Here is a 22731-nt window from a genome sequence, read left to right as displayed (position 1 = left end):
TTTTGTATCCTGATTGTTTGATTTGGGCAGCATACTGTCAACAGTTGAGGCAAGGGCAGTTTCTTGCCTAGTGGCTAACTTTTATCGCAAAGAAAGTAAATTCCATACAGTTTCTTTAACACCCATCATCTTTTCTGAAGTAGATTGGTGCTGCCAGAAGCAGACATGTCTCATTGTCATAAAAAAAGAAAAGAACCTATGTTATTAAAACATCTTAAATGCCATATTCTATAGATCTCTGAAGTGTCTGTTTGACCTTAAAAACATACCTATCCGGGCGGTGGTGGCGCACGCCTTTAATCCCAGCACTCGGGAGGCAGAGGCAGGAGGATCTCTGTGAGTTCGAGACCAGCTTGGTCTACAAGAGCTAGTTCCAGGACAGGCTCCAAAACCACAGAGAAACCCTGTCTCGAAAAAAAACAAACAAACAAAAAAAGAAATACCTAACATGACTACAAGTTTGATTGTAATAGGTGACTAATAACCTGCATTTCTTTATTATCCTAAATAGTTTGTAATAATAACCTTCAAGGACTAGAAATTTATATGACATTGTTGAATGAGCTATATAGGTACAATATCTTGAACAAGATTAGAAATGCATATACAGTCTGTTCTAACAAAACTAATCTCAAATTTGTATCATTATACAAAAATCCATATCAATATAAACTGTTTAAGACTAGTAGTTGCTTTTTTGGTTCAAAAGTATATTCAATTATCTATCCTTTTATCCTATCATTTCTATATCCTTCCCCCCTTTTTAGAATAGAATCCCTCATTCTGATCTTCTTTGTTTAGCCTTTTTTCTTGAACACAACCAATAACAACTTGTAACCAACCCCCTAAATTATGACAAATATCCATAATCCACTGAGCAACCAAAAACCACTCACCCTACCTCTTGTGAATGTGGATATTGTGTTCTTAAAATTACTTCCTGCTATCTAGGGGCAATGGCATCTTTAGGGGAGCCTGAAAAAAATAGGTTCTCATCTTCTGTGGAAACAAAAGCCGAACTTCTTTTCTAAAGTAACATATCCTTAGACTCAAATTTTGAAGTCAAGATATATTTAAAATATATATGTTGGTTTATCTTAGCAGTCCCCAGAATCAAATAATAATCTGCAGTCAAAAAAATTCAAAGAACCCAATAATGTACATAATCGAGACTCTCTGTGTATTTTTCATCTTTATTTGTCTTTTTTACTCTATTACTTTTTTAATATTTATTTTATTATCTTTACTACTTTTATCTATGATTGTCTGTACTCTTTTATATTACTTTTGCTATCTCTTTAAAGACTTTGTTTTATTTTTTAAAACTATTTCTTTTTAAAACTGTCTACTCTTTTCTCTCCCAACTACACACATTTTTAAAACACACTATGTATCCTGTTGTGTATCTGAAGTTCTTTTATGAACAGGAATAATTTTTAAAATGGTAAGCAATGTTGACACATGGAGGCCCTGAGTGCTGATTCCGCCTCTCTCCACCTTTCAAAATGGCGGAGATACCTTTATTGCCAGCTCTGCGAGCCATGTTCACCCCCTAGTTCTAGGGACACAGTGGCTCTATGTCTCCACCATTAAGTAACTTGTATCACTCTGCTCACAAACCCCAACTGCAGGACCTCTTGAAAGAGCCAGATTCGATCATTCTGCCAGTATGAACCAGGAAGCTGTTTCTTAAAGGACCCACGCCTCTGCTTGTGGACAGCAAACAGAACGTGTCTGAAAACTAATGCAGCTGCCAAGAAGCTGTGTTTGCTTCCATTTTTGTAGGTCTAGAAGCCCTCTTTCCCCCACCCCCCTTAAGCTTTTATAGGTCTCACATGGATCCATGCCAGACGGTGGGTGCCATTTGTAAATGGAGGCTGCATTTTCATTTCTTAACCTCCCAGACCCAAATAATCACACAGAAACTATATTAATTCCAATACCATTTGACTAATGGCTTGGGCATATTCCTAGCTAGCTCTTACATCTTAAAATAACCCATTTCTTTTAATTTGTGTATCACCATGAGGCTGTGGTTTACCAGTATGGTTCTTGTGTCCTCCTTTGGCAGACTCTACCTTCTTTACTCGTCTGTCTCTGCTTGAATTTCCTGCCTTGCTATATTCTGCTCTGACATAGGCCAAAGCAGCTTCTTTATTATCCAGTGGTAATAAAACCTATTCACAGCATACAGAAGGGAATCCCACATCACTTGAGAGCCTTAATTCTTTAAATGTTGTAATGACTAATTTCATTCCTAGGAATTTATATCCTAAAGCTTATGTGGTTGGAAGCAAATGAAATACTTATTTAGAATTCATCATTTGTATTACAGTGTTTTTATAATAAAAAAAGCTTGATGTTTAAGTAAGGAAGTATTTTCTTAAATGGAAAATTATGCCTCCAGGTGAAGTCATGATTTTAAGGATATTTTAATTCTTTAAAAAAAAAAGATTTTTATAGGATTTATTTATTTATTTATTCATTTATTTATTTTTGATTTTCGAGACAGGGTTTCTCCGTAGCTTTTGGTTCCTGTCCTGGAACTAGCTCTTGTAGACCAGGCTGGCCTCGAACTCCCAGAGATCCGCTTGCCTCTGCCTCCCGAGTGCTGGGATTAAAGGCGTGCGCCACCACCGCCCGGCTATAGGATTTATTTTTAGTTTATGTGTCTAAGTGTTTTGTTCATATGAGTGAAAGTAAGTGCACCACAGTGTGCAGTGCCTGTGGAGATTAGAAGAGGGTGTCAGATGTCCTGGAACTAGAGTTATGGATGACCATCTGCCATTTTGTCAGTTCTGGGAATTGGACCCTGGTTCTCTGTAAGAGCAGCAAGTGTTCTTAACAGTTGCACCGTTGACCTGGACCAACAGGTCATTCTTCAGGGACAGGTTTCTGAAAGGAAAGACCAGAAGATCAGAAGATAAGGAAGACAGGAAAGTTGGGACCTAGAAGGGATCATATAAACTATGTCTTATCTGCACAAGTTTATTAGGAAATATAGCACCACATGTACATACTTTTGCAGGGAAAGCTGGACAGTAAATAGAAACTGTCGTACAATGGGTCAGAGTCAGCTGGGTGGTAATCAAGAAATGTTGCACAAAGGGAACACAGGACAACTCAAGTTTGTCACAAGCACACAGTGTCCGTAACCCTTTAGGTTATTGGTTCTCAGCATGTGGGTTGCAACCCCTTGGGGGTCTAAAGACGCTTTCACAGCGGTCACCTAAGACCATTAGAAAACACAGATAATTACATTACAATTCATAATAGCTGCAAAATTACAGTTATAAAGTAGCAATGAACATAATTTTATGGTTGGGGGTCACAGCATGAGGAACTGTATTAAAGGGTTGCAGCTTTAGGAAGGTCAGAACTACTGTTCTTGGGGGAAGTATTGGGTTCTCAGGATCCAAACCTTAAACTACCCCAAGGTTCTGGCCCCAGGCCATTAATGGCCTTCTCCAGAAGTTTCCTTTTTTATCCATCAGGGCCTCAAAGAAAGCCAGAGATCAGCCTGGTTCCCACCACACCATCTCTCCAGCCCTGGAAAAAGACAAACAAAAAATTTTGTCCTCAGGCAGTGTTGCTTATAAAAGTGGGTGGTTGTGTGTGGCACTTAGTTAATGCACAGACAGAGGCCTGAAGTGAAGAATCTTAACCTCTGTGGCCAATTTTCCTCTCAGCTTCGTGGTGTTACTTTATAAGCATGCATGGCATTTAAAACTTCCTATTTCAGTATCTCCCTGTGTAGTTTCTGAGGGAGGTGTTAGAGCAAGTTTGTGGGGGTGTATAACCCAAATCAGATTGGCAGACCTCTTTGGTTTTCTTTCTTTTGAGGCGCAGGCTTGCCATTATCCAGGGCTAGCCTCAAATTTACTGTGTATCCCAGGTTGACCTGGAACGAAGATCCTCTTGCCCGTGGCTGAGTGCTGAGACTACAGGCATGCATCACCATTCCTGGCTCTAGACTTTTATTAACTTATCTTATTTTTTTTTTAATTTTGAGGCAGGATCTCAAAACTCTGTTGTCCTGGATGTCCTAGAACTCACTATATAGACCAGGCTGGCCTTGAACTCACAGAGATCCATCTGCTTCTGCCCTCTAAGTGTTGATTAAAGGCATGAGCCACTACACTTGTTGTTTTTTTTTTTTTTTTTTTTTTTTTTGTGCTCAAGGTTGGATGTTTATTCCTTTCTCTATATCTTGTTTCAAATCATATTCAACCAGTTTCTTTTCTTTTTTTTTTTTTTTATTATATATTTTTTTTTATTCTTTTTTAATTAAAATTTCCAACTGCTCCCCGTTTCCCATTTCCCTCCCCTCCTCCCACACATTGCCCCCTCCCCCCTCTCCCCTCCCCTATCCCCACTCCTCTTCTCCTCCCCCCAGTCCATTCCCCCTCCCTCTCGCTACTGAAGAGCAGTCCAAATTCCCTGCCCTACAGGAAGACCAAGGTCCTCCCACTTCCATCCAGGCCCAGGAAGGTGAGCATCAAAACAGGCTAAGCTCCCACAAAGCCAGTTCATGTATTAGGATCGAAACCTAGTGCCATTGTCCTTGGCTTCTCATCAGCCTTCATTGTCCGCCATGTTCAGAGAGTCCAGTTTCAACCCATGCTTATTCAGTCCCAGTCCAGCTGGCCTTGGAGAGCTCCCAATAGATCAGTTCCACTGTCACTGTGGGTGGGTGCACGCCTCGTGGTCCTGATTTCCTTGCTCATGTTCTCCCTCCTTCTGCTCTTCATTTGGACCTTAAGAGCTCAGACGGTTGATCCAAATTGGGTCTCTGTCTCTCTCTCGATCCATCGCCAGATGAAAGTTCCTGTGCCATTCTCCTTGGCCTCTCGTCAGCTCTCATTGTCCGCCACATTCCGAGAGTCCGGTTTTATCCCATGTTTTTTTCAGTAGCAGTCCAGCTGACCTTGGTGAGCTCCCAATAGATCGGCCCCACTGTCTCAGTGGTTGGGTTACACTTGTTGTTTGTTTGCTTTTTATTTTTATTTTTTTTGAGACAGGGTTTCTTTGCAACAGCCCTGGATGTCCTGGAACTCGATTTGTAGACCAGAATGACCTGAAACTCACACCTGTTTTTGATTTAATAAGTTTTTGAGTCTGAGCTTTACTAGACTTCTCTTTTGCTTGTAGGTCTGCCTTCTGACCTGTGGACGATTTGACTATCACTTTTCTCAGCATTATTTCTTCACTTGTAAAGTGGGACTCCTAGTGTCAGCCTCATGATGTTGTCAAGATTAGAAATGAGGGCTGGCAAGATGGCTCAGTGGATAAAGGCACTTGCCTCAAAAGCCCGGCAGCCTGAGTTTGATCCCTGACCCCACATGGTGGAAGGAGAGAACGGATTTCCCCAACTTATTGTCTGACCTCCATGTGTGCACCACGGCATATTTGTGCCCCTGCTTACACACACACACACACACACACACACACACACACGATAAATAAAACAAAAACGATTAGAAATGGTAATATATAGAGGAGCCTTTAAATCCACCCCCCCATTAATTCTTACAATAAAAACGATGAAGTTGGAGTTAGTGTATCTTGGTGGTAACACCTTGCCCAGTATGTGTGAAACCCTGGGTTCTAACCCCAGCACTCCAAAATAGCAACAACCAAAGAAATGTGTTGTTTTTGTTTTTAGTGAAAATGTAGCAGTAAAGACATTTAAGAAATGGCAGTCCAGCGATAGGGGCTGAAGCTGAAGTATCACCATGAGTTCAAGGCTAGCCATGGCTACATAGGGAGCTCCTAACTCAAGAAATTAATATGCCGGGCGGTGGTGGCGCACGCCTTTAATCCCAGCACTTGGGAGGCAGAGGCAGGCGGATCTCTGGGAGTTCGAGGCCAGCCTGGTCTACAAGAGCTAGTTCCAGGACAGGCTCCAAAGCTACAGAGAAACCCTGTCTCGAAAAATAAAAAAAAAAAAAAAAAAAGAAATTAATACATAATGAAAGAAATCAAAATGTAAATGAATTTGAAAACTAATTAATTAGTGTATAATTACCCTACTAGTAACAGATATTTCAGTCAAATAAAATTTAAGTGGTTATAATTAAAATGTAATTTTGTCAGCAGAAAAATTTAAAATTTAGCTTTTTAGCATATGTGCCTCAGCACACATGCGGAGGTCAGAGGGCAGCTTGTTGGCTCTGGGCACATACTCTGCTTTCATGGTAAGTACTTCCACCCTCTCAGCCATCTTGCTGGCCTGAACCAGCAGGCATTAATTCTTGCTAATCTTTTGCAGCTGTTGAACTATCAGAAACGTCACATTTACCATTATGCATGTAGCACTCTTTTGCAGCCCCAGTTGGAGAAGAGTTAAATTATGCCCTTTGACCTTCGGCATGTTTGATATATAATTTGCTTCTCTTTTGGATGTCTAGAACGGTATTAGTTTACACGCAAATCACTGTAGCCTGTTGTGTGTTCCAATAAGGGACACACATGCAGTAGCGCTCAGAAAAGAAGCAACTCCTATTGGCTTTGTCCTAGAATCATGTGTAAGGGAAGTGGCTTCCTAGATTCCTTTGCCTTGTGTATGACTGTATGGGGAAAGGTGGGTTTTTTTTGTTTTGTTTTTTTCTTTCTTTCTTTTTTTTTTTTTTTTGAGTGTGATCAGGAAGTGGCCAGCACTGTAGCCATTTTCAGGCCTTGTCTTTGGGTCTGGGGCTCCTGGTTGGGCGCTTCCTTTACCCTCTGTAGTGCAGCAGCCTGTTTCCTCCCCTGGAGGGCCCGGCACTGCCTCCATCCCCAGAGTTCTTCAGCCCCTTTCTCACCCCGTAGCTGCCCTGGTACCCAGAGTTAGTGCCTTACCTCAGAGTCCTTTATGGTAATGCTCTCTGTGGGGGATGTTTATAACTGCTTTTGGGGGTGTACTGATCCTTCTCAAATATGCTGCAAGCGATAGTTTGACATTTTCTGGTAAATACGATCTCATGATTGCTTCTTGCTTTATTTTAGCCACTGATCTGCTTCTTGCCTGGAACCCAATTTGTCTGGGATTGGTAGAAGGAGTTATTGGGAAAATTCAGCTTCATTCAGGTATGTTCTACAAACTCCTTACACTTGTAAAATTTAACATGGCATTCTGTGACATTGTCCTTTCCGAGGTTGCATGTAGATTCTACTATGACCTTGGTTCCTTTGTCATAATTTTGTGTCTTAAAGCAAATATGTCTATTTAAGTTTAATGAAATAAAAATAACACTTTTGAGAAAAGAAGATATGTTGTTACAGTTGTTTTGCTCTTTTCTTAAAAACAGTTCTGATATACTCCTTACTTGGTGCCAGGGATTGCACTAACTGGCTTAACACAATTGTGAGTCCACACTCACCCTTTCCTACCCTCCCAGAGCTTCAGGTTAGAGGGAATACAGAATGCATGATCACACAATGCACGTGTAGTCCTTGGGCCTGGAAGTGCATTCTGTCAAGGAAAGGTACAGCAAGTTCACAGACATGAGGGGAAGGTGCTGGAACAAAGCTGGAAGGGTGGGCAGGTGGCAATGTGATTGCCTGGCTTTGGGATGGCTGCCTAGTCCTGAGTCAGTCACCTTTGCCAGGGAAGGGTCTTTTTGTATGTAGTGTGGTCCAAGGCAGGCAAATGGATGGAAAGTCTAAGTCATTTACCTGGTCCCCACCTGGGAGAGCAGGCACCTCATCTCCCAGCTGTATGAGTATCCATGCTACATATATACATGACTACCCCAGGAGCCAGAAGAGAGTGTCAATCCCCTTGTAGCTGGAATTACAGGCAGTTGTGAGCAGGCCCATGTGGATGCCAGGAACTGGAAGAGCCAGAGGTATTCTTTTTGTTTTGTTTTGTTTTTTCGAGACAGGGTTTCTCTCTGTAACAGCCTGTCCTGGAACTTGCTCTGAAGACCAGGGTGGCATCAAACTCACAGAGATCTGCCTGTCTCTGCCTCCCAAGTGCTGGGATTAAAGGCGTGCACCACCACTGCCCAGCACAGGAAGTATTCTTAACCTTCATTTGATTTTCAGAGACAGGGTCTCACTCCAGCTGAACGGTGGGTTTACAGACATGTACCATTACAGCTGCCTCCTTTGATAATAACTTTAGTATAAACTGTGAACTGTAGGAGACTTTGGCATTGTTACTGTGTAACCACCTCTGAAGTCAGTTACATTTCTGTAGTATATCTGCTGTGACTTTTGACCATCTGTTTGCTTTCCTTTACAATTATGATGTGTGTACGTGTGCATATGGTGTGTGTGTGTGTGTGTGTGTGTGTGAGAGAGAGAGAGAGAGAGAGAGAGAGAGAGAGAGAGAGAGAGAGAGAGAGAGAAAGTACACTTGTGGAGGTCAAGAATAACTTTTGGAGATTGGTTCTTCTTTCTGGGTTCAGGGGGTGGAACTCTGGTCTTCATGCTTCTGTTTACTCACTGAGCCACCTTGCTGGCCTTGTTTTTTTTGGTTGTTTTTTTTTTTTTTTTTTTTTTTGGTTTTTTTTTTTGTATGTCAGGGCCTCACTTTGTAGCTCAGGTTTATTTTGAACTCATGATGATTCTCCTTCCAAGTTCTGGGGTTATAGGTATGAGCCACTACAACAGCTATTTTTAAGTTTAAAGTAAAATCATTGAGCATTTAGGCACAGGTTGACTTTTGTGAATACAAAAACATATTGCTGGAGACAATTTGTAACTTTCTTTTACTAGGTTCTTTGATTATATTTTAAATAGTGTTCTTATTATGAAATTTTTTATAAATATAAGGGACAGCTTATCACAGACAAATAGTATAGTTTTTTTTTTCTTTTTCTTTCTTTCTTTTTTTTTTCCCCAGACAGAGTTTCTCTGTAGCTTTAGAGCCTAGCCTGGAACTCACTCTGTAGACCAGGCTGGCCTCGAACTCACAAAGATCCGCCTGCTTCTGCTTCTGACTCCCAAGTGCTGGGATTAAAGGTGCATGCCACCACCGCCCGGCTGGTAGAGGGTGTTTTAAAGTGTACATCTTTATCTCCTGTCCAGATTAAGAAGTGAAACACAACCAGTGACTTCAGAAGGTATCTTTGCCATTTTCTCCAAGCGTGTCCTCCCCGTGAAGGGAATCGACTTGAGTTTTATTATTCCCTTGAAAATGATTGCTTTTCTTGGATATATATTCCTAAACAGTTGTTGCTAAGATTTATAGTTTGGAGACTTTTATTTAAATTTTATTAAATTATTTGTGTTCTCTCTCTCTCCTGTGTTGTGTGTGTGTGTTTGTGTGTGCATGCATGTGCATGGGTGTTTGTGGAGACCAGAGGTCAATGTTGGGTATCTCCCTTGTGCTTTTCGCTTTGTTTTTTGAGATGGTGTCTCACTGAACCTGGAGCTGATGCCTTCAGTGGGGCTGGCTGGCCAGTGGATACCAGGATCCTCTTGTCTCTGTCCTTCCAGAACTGAAATTACAGATGCACCACCCCTAAAGCTTTTGCGTGAATTCTGGGGATTTGAATTCAGGCTCATGACCACTGAGCCATCTCCCTCGCCTATGTTTTGTGGTGATGTATTATTCTGAAAATACCTCTTCCATTCTTTGGCAAGTTACTCCAGCACAGCTAATCTCTTATTTTTAAATACTTTCTTCCTTTTTTTTTTCTTGAGACATGGTCTTAGAATGCATCCCTGGCTGGCTGAGGAACTTGCTATGTAGATCAGACTGGTCTAGAACTTGGAGATCTGCCTGCCTCAGCATCCTGAGTGCTGGAGGTAAAGGTGTGAGACATAATGCTTAGACCTCTTTCTTCTTTGTATTATTTAATTAATTAATTAATTTTTATTATTTTGAGACTGGGTCTAATAATGTAACCCTGGCTGTTCTGGAATTCACTGTGTAGACCAGGCTAGGCTGTTCTAGCAACCAAACTGCCTTTGCCTTTCAAGTGCTGGGAATAAAGGCATGCACTACCATGCCTGGCAATTTTATTTATTACTTATTATTTATTTTTAAATATGATGTCTCATAGTATCCTAGGTGGGCTTCAAACTTGCTATGTAACCAAGGATGACCTTGAATTTCTGTTCTGAGTGCCAGGATTACATGTGTGTGTCACCATGCCTATCTACCCCCTTATTAAAATACAATTGAAATCCCACTACATTTCCCCTTTTTATCTAAAATAAAAAAGCTATAATATTAGAAAACTATATTCAATAAGTACAATGGCTATGTAAAATATATACAGGCAATAAATACATCAACAATGTCTAGTCCATTTGCATTTGTCAAATTCAGAGTAAATATTTCATATCTATCCTATCTTGGTGAATTCAAAGTTTTTTTTTTTTAACCTAATTTACTTTCTATCATTACTTGCTTTCTGCGTCTGATAAACTATAACTACAATTATCTAATCTTCAACTCCCTCAGAGACCCAAGAAGGAAATAATACTAACTGACTAAACAGGAAGTGCAAGCAAGCAAATTCCAAAAAGATGTGAGTAATGACAGAAGCAGTTGACTTCCTGGACAGTCACCCAAAGTTCTTCTGCAATGTTGGGGCATCCATCTTTGGCCTACAGACCTAGCATATCCGACAGACTTTTCTGTGAAGCAGGATATTTTATAACCTGCTTGTCTAATTAGGATAGCATACTGTCAGCAGTTGAGGCAGGGACATTTTCTTGCCCAGTGGCTTACTTTTCCCACAAAGAAAGTAAACTCTATGTGGAGTTTCTTTGATGCCCATTATCTTCTCTGAAGTAGATTAATGCTACCAGGAGCAGACATGTCTCATAGTCATAAAAAAGAAGAACATGGTTATTAAAACATCTTAAATGTCATATTCTGTAGATCTTTGAAGTGTTTGAAGATGACCTGTCTATCTAAAATATATCTTTGTTTGACCTTGAAAACATACCTAATGTGACTACAAATCTGATATTAGGTGATTAACTTCTAACATATATTTCCTTATTATCCTAAACAGTTGGTAATAATAATTTTCAAGGACTAGAAATTTGCATTACATTGTTAAATGAGCTGTATAAGTGCAATACCTTGAATAAGATTAGAAATGTATGTACAGTATGTTTTAACAAAATTAATACCAATATATAAAATTTGTATACAATATACAAAAGTCCAATCCAATATAAAACATTTAAAACTAGTAGTTGCTTTTTAAAAGTAGATTCAATAATCTGCCTTTTTATCTTATATATCCTCCCTTTTTCTTTTCAGAGTAGATTCAACAATCTGCCCTTTTATCCTATCATATTTATAATATCCATAATCCATTAAACAACCAAAAACCACCCACCCCACCTTTTGGGAATGTGGGCATCATAATCTTAAATTTACTTCCTATTGTCTGGAGGCAATGATATCTTTAGGGGATTCTGAAAGAAAAACTTGGGTTAATTATCAAGTCCTGAGAGAGGTAGCTGTGCCATTCAGTCTGTGCATCATGGGAAAGTGCAGGGCTGTCTCAAGTCCTGGCTAGAGTAGTCTGTGAGACTGGATCATCTCAGCTAGCCCCCTTGAGATTGTTCTGAGCAGCTGTAGTCCAAAGCTGATCTTTAAGTGGTGCTGTCATCTGAATGACATCATGTGAACCAGGTGGAATCATTGTTGTGTAATCATCTTCTTCCTGGAGACGTCAAAGGAATCTTTATTGTTCACTGTGGAAAACTTATTATTTATATCAAAACAGAAAGTTTGAATTTCAATAGACATATATTCAAAGAAAAGTACCATAGAGATGAAAAAGTATAGGGGAAAAGTAGAATTTTTGAAAGCAGAGCTTTGATAACCTTAGTTCCTAGATTTTTATTTTCCTCTGTCCTATACCAGGTACCTCCTGATATGAGACAGAAACTCTTGAATTTTTCTTTTAACAGCATGCTGGATGTAGAGAAGGAGAGCCACCATCCAACACCAAAACCAGCTTTGATTTTTAAGTGAGTTGTGACTACCATTATACTGAGAAGTAGGCAATATGTATGTTTAGGCAGTGAGATTTTACCCTGCAGAAGATATTGGTATTATAAATCAGATTTCTGTTTGCTTGGTGATTTTTTCTGGATAATTATCTTTTCTTCTTTAGGCATGTAGATGTCTAAGGTCTCTTGTCTTTTCAAAGATGGGTATTTTCCTGCAAAAGACAAAAACATAGCCCTGCCCCAACTCCTATGGGGTTTCCTTATAACCTGTAGGATTTGTGCAGGTCTACCCATGATGGCCATAACTTCTAGTAAATGTGTGATTACTGAATCAGCCTTTTTTGAGCTCAAGGCAGTTACCCATTCAAAACCTGAATAGGTATGAATGGTGTGGCATACATATTTTAGTTTTCCAAATTCTACAAAATGGAACACATTCATCTGCCAGATTTCATTCCTTCGAGTATCCCTTGGGTTACTTCCTCAAGGTAGTGGTGTTTGGTTATATAAAGAACAAATAGGACATCTCCTTATAATCTCCTTGGCTTGTTGCCATGTAATAGAAAAGTCATTTTCTAAACCTTTGCTATTGACATAATGTTTTTTTTGTGAAATTTCTAAGGCCTTCACGTTTCCAATCAATAATTGATCAGTTCCTGCATTACATTGTATCTGGCACACCTGTTTAGGATCAAATGTGTGTTATATATATGGGATGATGTCTCTTCCTGATTATATCTTGAACTTGAATAAATAATGAAATCAATTCTGTATCATCTGGTATAAATTCACTGATTTCAATATGCAAAACAACTCTTTCTGCATATTGCGAATTAGTAACTATTTTGAGAGGTTCTTTAAAATCCCTTAGTACCATGAGAATAGCATATAATTCTGACTTTTGGACAGAATCCTAAGGCCTCTGTTCCACTTTACTTAAATCTTCAGATTTGTAACCTGCCCTTCCTGATTTATTTTTATCAATATAGAATGTAAGGGCTCCAGTTATTGATGTGTCTCATACAATGCGAGGAAGGATCCAATTAGCTCTCTTTATAACTCTAATTCTATCACTTTGGAATAGTTGTTTTAATCTCTTCCAAAAACTGTTTTGGGATTTACCTATGCTGATAAATGAAACTAGAGTTCCTTGTTCTTCCTTTATATGAATATTTCATGATTTGTCTCTCTTCCTTCCCTCCCTCCCTCCCTCCCTCCCTCCCTCCCTCCCTCCCTCCCTCCCTCCCTCCCTCTCTCCCTCTCTCTCTCTCTCTTTCTTTCTTTCATCCATCCTGTTGGAAATAATATTGCTCTGAGTCTTGTTGAGTCTTGTTGTGTATTCTGCTTTTGGTAGACTTTAAATTTTTCCTTCAGCACAGAGGAGAAAAGCATTTAGTCATTGTGTACCCTTATTAAGTATCTTAACATACTCCTACTGTCCATATTTAATTACATATATCTATAATTCATTTATATACTAACAAGATAATTTCACAGCTGGATGTTCTGAGTTAAAATTCATATTCTATTATGTAAATGACATGTATGAAACTTCTGAATTATTTTTCTCCAGTTTCAGTCATATCTTGGAGCAGTGAGTAAATTACTGAAATCAGTCAGGAGACCAGGTGTCAAACTCCATTTGTTAATATTTATTATTATTATTTACCAGACAACTCTAACATCCGCTGCCTAAAGACTTTCCAAATGGTTTAAGACAGCAACAGTGCACAGTCCTCCAGGATCCTGTGGGCTAATGGTTCTGTTCTTCTCATCTGCCTACTGGCTAGACCAGCAGCCACACTCACCTGAGTTTGCCTGGTTTGCCACACTGCCTCCGTGTAGCCTTTTTACCTCTCCCCATGGCTCTCATCTTACAGGCCTCTCTTCTGGGATCCTCCTTTCTATTCTGGTGTTCATGCCTTTCTCTGAATTGTGGGGGCATCTTTTCAGGGAGTGCCTGGAAGCCAAGAAGACAAATCCCCGGGTCAAGGACCTTACTTTCTAAGCTGTAAAACAAAAGCCAGAGTAATTTGCCTCATTATGTGTTTAGGTCCTGGGAGTCCTGAATGAGATGGTGTACCTGAAGCTTCTTACTTAATTACAACACTCTTTTTATCAAGACTCCTTTACTTACACAAATCTGTCAGCTTATGTTAAAGGGAAAAATCTATCAGCTTGTGCAAAAAAACACCAGGGTTCTGAAACTGAAAGTGGGTGTTTATGGGATTTCAGATCTCTTATCAATAGCGTTTCTCTTTGCATATCTCCTTCACCTGTTTCTCTTTGATTTTTTTTTTTTTTTGAGATGGAGGTCTTGTGTAGCCCAGGCTGGCCTCAAACTCCCTCTGTAGCCAAAGATGACCTTGAACTTTTGATCTTCCTGCATCCCTCCTGAGAGATGAGATAGCCATACCACAGTGCCAGGAAGGAGTTCCCGTGGTGCTGGGGATTGAACCTAGAGCTTCATGCATTTAGGCAAGCACTCTGTCAACCAAACTCCAGCCCTAGACCCTATTTATGTTTTAAAAAAAGGGGGGGGGGGGTTCTGCTCAAAAGATGGTATTCTCTCTCATCCCTTAGGCCTACTCTGAGGTTCCCTGTAGTCAGTGGAAACTGACCAGCGATCAAAACAGATTGATTCACACATCTAGAGAAGAAGCTTGGTCCAGCTTGGCCAAGGGCCTTCAAAGTCACCTAGTTCAAAGTGCATCACAGGACCACTTTCCTAGATAAAGGGAGCAGTTAGAGAAACAGGGAGTCCTAGGCAGACAACCCCAAGTCTTTTATCAGCACTGGCTAAATTGAAGTTAATGCCTGCTGGCTTTTCTCCTCCGCGCTGAAGGCATCCACGCCTGTGGTTGCCTTGTTTGTGTGTAGGCAGTATGGGAAGTAGTGATACGGGACATTTGGAAGAGGGGGTGGGGAGGAGAGTGAACTGAGGAAAGAAAATATAAAAAGGGAGAAAAAGGGCAGAAAAAGTGTCTAATTGTCCTTATCGTGTCCTTGTCATGGTCACCTAAAAGGTTTGGTTTTGAAAGAAAGGAACCAGGAGAGAAGCATGTGGCGATGTCTGGGCCTCTGTTGCCCTGCTCCCCACAGCCTTGTGTGCTGCTCCGTCCCCAGCTTGTCGCCTTGGAAGAGCCATCCTTCAGTCCTCTTCCCTTCCCTCCTCTGTCCTCGAGGCTCCATCCCTCCTCTCCCAGTGTGTAGATGAAGTTCTTGCTCAGATTTAGACTGACCGGAAGGAAGGAGTTGTGTTCCTGGTGCGTCAGAATTGAGCTAATACTTTGGGGGCATTTTCCCATGGGAGCATCTTATCATTTGGGGGGTAGGAGATGCAGGAAATAAAACATCTGTACTTAAACTCTCTTTCCCTCCTGCTTCCTCCTACTGATTCTCTACATATTAATGCATGCATTTTTCTTCTTGCCTAGCGCGATGGGAACATGATTTTATTTGAACAGATGTCATTGTCAATCTAAAAATGGCGTGGGAGAGCTATGCTGCTGCTCACGATTGTCACTGAACTCTGGACTCTGAGGAATAGAACAGGCTCTCGTGCCTTTTAGAACTATACTTGTTTGTAGGGCAGTCAGAGCAGAATGTCACAGGTTGGGGAGGCATTAAACACAGAATTTCATTTTCCTGTAATGCTAGAGATTACAGTGTGAGCAGGACTCATTTCTTCCGAGCTGTCTTTCCTTGGCTTATAGATGACTGCAATCCCTGTCTTGGGCTTCCTTCTTTTGTGTCTTTGTGTGTTTAAATTTTCTTATAATAAAACTAGTCATGGGGCTAGAGAGGTGGTTTAGCAGTTGAGAGCACATACTGCTCCTGCAGAGGACCTGAATTAGATTTCCAGTACCCATGTCAGGTGGCTCACAACAGCCTGCAACTCCAGCTCCAGGCAATGTAATATTTCTGACCTTTTGGGGCATTGGCATTCATTTGTACAGACACATACTCCACATAATTATGTATAACTAAAATAATAAATCCATAAAAATAATAAATAAAACCAGTTATACTGGATTAAAGCCCACCCTAATGAATTCTTTATAATATAATTCCTCTTCAGAGGTTGTCTCCAAATATGTTCACATTCCAAGGTCAAGACTTAAATATAAGAGATGGCCCAGCCCACAGTAGAAACCTAATGTTGCATTGAAACACTTGTTACGAAGCACTGGAGAGAATTCTCTGCAGTCCCAACAGTCTCTGTTGAGTGGTGGCATGTTTTCTGAATGTGACTGGCTAAGCGGTGAGGAGGGAGACTAGATGACATGATGATCACCTTGGGTCAGGACTCTTCGTGATCCTCAATTGCCAGATGCCTGCGCCTCCAAAGCAGCCGGACTGGCTAAGTGAGTTCTGGGTCAAAGATAGCACTGCGTACAACTAATATTTCTCATTTCCTTCCTCCCTCTCTCTCTGCCACCCTTTCTTTTCATTCTCTTCCTCATTTGTATGTGTTGTGCTTGTGATTCTCTTGCCTCAGCCTCCTGAGTTCTGGGATTGTGTAGACATGTGCTGTCATATCCTGAGTGCTGGGATTGTGTAGACACAGCTGTCATATCCTGCGTGCTGGGACTGTGTAGACACGAGCTACAGTGTCCTGAGTGCTGGGATTGTGTAGACACATGCTGTCATGTCCTGCATGCTGGGATTGTGTGGACACAAGATGCCATATTCTGTGTGCTGGGATTGTGTAGACACGAGCTGCAGTGTTCTGCATGCTGGGAGTGTGTAGGCACGAGCTACAGTGTCCTGAGTGCTGGGAGTGTGTAGGCATGTCCTGCTATGTCCAGTTTGGTTGGATTCCTATTTGTTTTTCCTTTAAAGAACATAAGAGATAGCCTACTGCAGAACCACCTAATTTCTAAACATACTTTTGGAAAAAAAAAGGTAAACTTGGACTGCTTTTCTTAAGTTAATATTTACTGAAATTGTAGCGACATTAACTATAGTTACCAGAAACTCCACTGTGAGACTGAAAAATTGTAGTAAAATATGAAAAAGTTTAAAGTATGTTCAGTTGTGCTTTTTTCTCCTTTGGACAAGGTCTGATTATGCATCCCTGGGTGGCCTGGAACTTACTATATACTTCATGACTGAGTTCAGACTGGCTTTGAACTCATAGAGATCCACCTATTCCTGCCTCTTGAGGCCTGGAATCAAAGGTGTGTGCCATCAAACTCAGCTGTTTTCTCACTTTTCTAGGGTCTACCAAAAGTTATTCTGTTAGCCTTGGTGGTGAGGAAATGTCTATGCAGAGCTGTTTGGTTTTCATTTGACTGTTCTTCCTCTGGTGTTTGCAGGCAAGTGTACCTTCAGGGTTTAATGTACTGTAATGTCTGGTTTTGGGTTGATCAGTTTAGATTTCCTGTTGGCAGGAACAGAAAGTAGAAGGAAAGAAAATGTGTATGTGCTTGGCAAATTGAAGAAAAGTAAAGCACCATAAAAATATTTTTATTGGGGGTTGCAGAGATGGCTCAGCCATTAAAAGTGCTTGCTGCTCTTGGAGAGAACTTGAATTCCCAGTACCCACATCAGGCAGCTCCTCACCGCTCCTGCTCTAGGAGATTTGATGTCCTCTTCTGGCCTCCTAGGTTGCATAGAGCATACACTCACATGGATAGACAAACATACACATCAGTAAAAATTTAAAAACAAGTCTTAAAAACAAAATGTTTTTGTTCATGGTATTGTCCACGAGGAAATAAAAACTATAATGAAATTCTTACTATGTTACTTTTCTTATTTATTTATTGATTGATTGATTGATTGATTGATTTGTCTGCAGTCTTTCTGTATGATAAGCTCCACGAGGACAGTGGCTGGAGTGCTGTGGTTTTACTGTGTGTGTCTCTATGCCTGCTCTACTCATAGTAGGGGCTATTCCAAAATATTCAGTGAGTGCTTATTGATTTAACAGATATTCATAGTGTGCCTACTATGTGCCAATGACTGGAGTCCACACTGGAGGCTCTAGAATGAGAACCAGCAATATGCCTTGTCTGTTCATTTTCACCATCGTTAATAGCAGGGAGGGTGGTTATATATAGAGATTAACTGGAAAGCATCTAAGAGAGCAGCCAAGTGGTGCCTGTGAAATCAGTAATTGTTATACTGTTTTTTTTCAGTCCTCAAACAAAATTAAAAGGTCTAATGCCAAGAACTGGTAATCATTTACTATCTCTGCTGCCCTCACAGGCGAGAACTAACAGTGGAGTTTGGAGTAGGTCAAAGCCTTGCCGTAGAGTAAGGATGGCGGTCAAAGCATGTCAAGAGAACTTTAATTTATCTGTAATGTTTAAACATTTTTACAAAAAAATGGGTATATTGGAGCTGGAGATATGGTTTAGTAGTTAAAAACACTTGTTGCCCTTGTAGAGGACTTAGGTTTATTTCCCAAGACCTACAAGGCGGCTCACAGTCATTCCTAACTCCGATCCTAGAGGTTCTGTTTCTCTTCCCTGTGTCCTATGGTGTGGCTGTGTGTTTTCAGTTTGCTGGAGAATGGCTCACCGCTCATTTGTATTTCATTCCCTCTCATTCTGGCTGACTGAAGTATTTCTGTTGTTCTAGGAACTGCAACTTGACCATGCATCTTTAAAAATGTGCTCCGAACTGTCACTCCCTTCTTTTCTCTGCCCCTCTCTGCCTCATTTCTACTTTCCCTCTTATTGTTAACCAATCACATTAACCTCTGGCATAGTTCTCCTCTTGTGTTTGTATAAATGAATCTACATATGTATATGATCTTATTACACCTTCCTTCCCTTTCCGTTTCTTGTTTTGTTTTTCAAAACAGGTTTCGTTGTGTAGCCTCCATTGTTCTGGAACTCAACCAGGCTGGCCTCTAACTCATAGAGATCCGCCTGCCTCTGCCTCCCAAGTGGTGGGATTAAAGGCCACAGCCACCCAATCACACTTTCCTTCTTATGCTGAGGGTCGAGCAGCATAGGTTCAGTTTCTTCTTTTCTTTCTGGAGAGGTCTGCTCCATCCCCACTAGACACCTGAAATAGCAGGTAGCGCCACTATTCTATTCTGTGCAGTCAGGTGCTGTCGATAGCAACATTTTGGTCAACAGTATGATGACACAGTGGTCCAGTAAGAGTGTGATCTCTTGGTATCATAGCTGTTTTAGTTTGGATGTATATCCCTAATGTTCTCACAGTGATGAAATCACTTAACATCACACTTCTTAGAATGTATTGATGGAGGAAGGTCATTTGTCAATAAACAAACTGCCTTGGCCCATTTGATAGGCTACCCCTTAGGTGGGTGGAGTAAACAGAATAGAATGCTGGGAGGAAGAGGAAGTGAGCTCAGACTCGACAGCTCTGCTCTCTGGAGCAGACGCCATGCACCATGCTCCCCTCTCCCCGGCAGATGCGATGAAGCTCTGACCCAGGATGGACGTAGGCTAGAATCTTCCCGGTAAGCGCTCCTTGGGGTGCTACATACATGAACAGAAATGGGCCAAGCAGTGTTTAAAAGAATAGAGTTTGTGTGTCGTTATTTTGGGGCATAAGCTAGCCAGGCAACCATGAGCCGGGCTGTGGGAAGAGGCCCGCAGCTCCCTACTACAGATGGCGCCCACGTGGATAACTGCATCCACAGAAAGCCTGAGAAAGCTTGGGAAAGAATAGAGTAAAGCGTGTTTTCTTGGTAGCAGCAATTTCTCGGGTCTGCTCTGCTTGCTAGAGGCAAGCAAGCGCTCTCATCTAAGAGAGGCTTCCTGACTCAGCTTCAGCTGTGAAACCTTGCAGCTCATTTAAGAGGTCCTGCCACGAAATACTTAAAACGGTGTTGGTGGAAAGCTGAAGGCATGCTTTTCGGTTTTCAGCCGTAGCAGGAAAAAACTTGTGCTGTTTTAAAATGCCGGCTTTCTGGGCCATCCTGCCAGGGCAAACTCTTGACTGTTTGAGGCAGGAGGGCCGACTACAGAGAGAGGACTTGATTGTTGTCTGTGGATGTAATGCTGCAGTTTGCTTGTTGGCAAAGACCTTGAAACGCCACAGAGTTGTGATAAACATGGCTACAGCTGGTATCTCCGCCATGAGGCTGGAAAGCTAAGGAATGGCACGGCTTTCGTCCTACTGATATTGCTTGGTAAATTAAAGACTCATGTGGTCAGAAAAAGAGAGATATACAGTAAAGAGAGATTCAAAGACAAAGAAAACTTTAAATGATTTACAGTGTGTTTAAAAATATATGCAGGCTGAAAGTTAAAGTTCCTAAAAGTAAAATAAGGAAGAAAGAGAGTAGTTGGGTGTGGTAGTACACACCTTTAATCCCCAACACTTGGAAGGCAGAGGGAGATTGACCTCTGAGACTTCAAGGTGTGGTAGCACACGCCTTTAATCCCAATGCCTGGGAGGCAGAGACAGACAGATCTCTGAGAGTTCAAGGACAGCCTGGTCTAAAGAGTTATTCCAGGACAAAGATATACAGAAAATATAAAACAAAAGTAAAAATAAACAAAATAGAGTTAAAATAAAGCCGCACAAAGATGGAAAGTACACAGAAAATCTTGATACTGTATGCTATCATGCTCTCTTTGAATTGTTTGAATGCTGAGGAAAGAGCAACATCTGCTAAAAGATATTTGTTTATAAATGCTGCTGAACTAATCCAAGATAGATATTTTCAAAATACCTTGACTTCAGAATTTGGATCTAAGGATATGATACTTTGGAAAAGAGTTTCTTCTTTTGTTTTCACAGAAGATGAGACACTGTGGATTGCTTCTTTGATCACGATATGGTATGATAGACCACGCCCTCCTGAAGGGTTGCTGTGAACACCCTTAAAAAATTGCTTCGCTCAACTGCCAACTGAGATGAACCTAGCAGACAGGTTATCCCATAAAAGACCCGATTAACAGCGCCCCCATTCAGCAGGAAGCAGTTTGGAGAGAAAAAACTGCGCCCATGTTCCCATATATTGTTTATAAATGTTCTTTTACATTTAAAGGGGGAGATAATATAGATGTGAATAATTTGCATTGATATGAATCTTGGTTTACTGATATTAATTTAAGGTCAATTTTATTATATGTATATGTATTTCTGATATTGATTAAGGTATTGTGATTGTGTAGTTCACTTAAAAATGTAATGTATATAGGTTGTTAATGGATAATTATCAATAATAGTCAAGTTTGTAGTCATGTTAGATTTTCTAGATGTGCATGCTTATATTTTAGATAGACATTCTTCATATCTTTCAAAGATTATAAAATATGGCATTTTAAGTGCTTTAATAACTTAGGGTTTTTCATGACAATGAGACACTCTGCTCCTGGCAGCACCAATCTACTTCAAGAAGAAAGAAGATGGGCATCGAAGAGGATCCTTATGGAGTTTGATAGCCATTTGGGCAAGAAACTGCTCTTGCCTGGACTGTTGCATAAACTGGACACAGAGAACCCACAGAGAGAGGACTACTGAACTTGCCTAAAGGTGAGATGATCTTTCGGGGTTCCTGATTCATGAAAGAGTCTGCGAGACATTCTGCAGGACACAGCAGATAAGTGACTGAACTGCCTTTAAATTTCCTGCTTCATGGAAACGTCTCTGGATACTATGGACCTTTAGGCCGAAGATGGATGCCCCAACGGTACAGAGGAACTTTGGGTGACTGTCCAGGCAGTGAGATGTCTCTGTCATTTCTAGAGTTTAGAAGTTGCTTACTTTTTGTTTGCTTAGGTAATATTGTATTCTTCTGGAGTCTTTGATGGAGTTGAATAATAGATAGATAGTTATAGTTATAGTTTTCCTTAGTTATGATAAAGATAAAAGAGATGTAAATATTGTAATTTTTACTTGATAACTGTTTTGTTATATGTAATTTTGCTATGTTAAAGTTAAAGCCTTCCTTTTTTTTTTTAAACAGAAAAAAGGGAAATGATGGAGGAAGGTCATTTGTCAATAAACAAACTGCCTTGGCCCATTTGATAGGCTACCCCTTAGGTGGGTGGAGTAAACAGAATAGAATGCTGGGAGGAAGAGGAAGTGAGCTCAGACTCGACAGCTCTGCTCTCTGGAGCAGACGCCATGCACCATGCTCCCCTCTCCCCGGCAGATGCGATGAAGCTCTGACCCAGGATGGACGTAGGCTAGAATCTTCCCGGTAAGCGCTCCTTGGGGTGCTACATACATGAACAGAAATGGGCCAAGCAGTGTTTAAAAGAATAGAGTTTGTGTGTCGTTATTTTGGGGCATAAGCTAGCCAGGCAACCATGAGCCGGGCTGTGGGAAGAGGCCCGCAGCTCCCTACTACAATGTATCCTCGTCATAAACAGTTCATGGCTGTACTATAATTTTCCTAATTGTACATACCTTGATATGGTTTAATTTGCAAATTAGGCTTAATAAGAGATTAAAAGCAATGAGATGAAATGAGATGAATGACATTAGGATGCTCTGTGGGGCTGCCTGGACAGTGCTGTGATACTGCAGCTGTCAGTCTGGTAGCCCGGCTGAGTATAAATGGGCGGGCAAGGTATACAGCATGGGTACACTGGACAAAGTACAATGTCCTGCGATGTCATTACACTGTTCAGAAGGGCATGCAATTTATTTACTTATTTTTGAAGTGCTAGGGATTGAACCTGGGATCTTGCTGGGCAAGTACTCTATCACCGAGCTACTTTCCAGTCTCTTCCTACCTTTTATTTAAAATTGATTTATTATTGGTGTGTGTGCGTGTGTGCATGCATGTGTGAAAATTAGAGGACAACATTCAAGGATCCGTTCCTTCTTCCATCGTGGAGTCTAGAAATCAAACAGGCTGTCCAGCTTTTG

General features: G+C 40.8%; 1 protein-coding gene across 2 annotated transcripts in view; it reads left to right on the top strand.

The window, feature by feature from the left end:
• The window catches only part of Inpp5f (inositol polyphosphate-5-phosphatase F), an 89027-nt gene that overhangs the window by 18584 nt on the left and 47712 nt on the right, over positions 1-22731 (top strand). For both annotated transcript variants that reach the window (XM_057779666.1, XM_057779667.1), the window contains exon 2: positions 6988-7068. In XM_057779666.1, the coding sequence (XP_057635649.1) occupies positions 6988-7068 (81 nt within the window). The remainder of the gene's footprint in view (positions 1-6987; positions 7069-22731) is intronic.

This window comes from Chionomys nivalis, chromosome 8 (assembly GCF_950005125.1).
Source record: "Chionomys nivalis chromosome 8, mChiNiv1.1, whole genome shotgun sequence".
In the NCBI taxonomy this organism is placed as follows: Eukaryota; Metazoa; Chordata; class Mammalia; order Rodentia; family Cricetidae; genus Chionomys; species Chionomys nivalis.
This window is presented reverse-complemented; position numbering and strand designations above follow the sequence as displayed.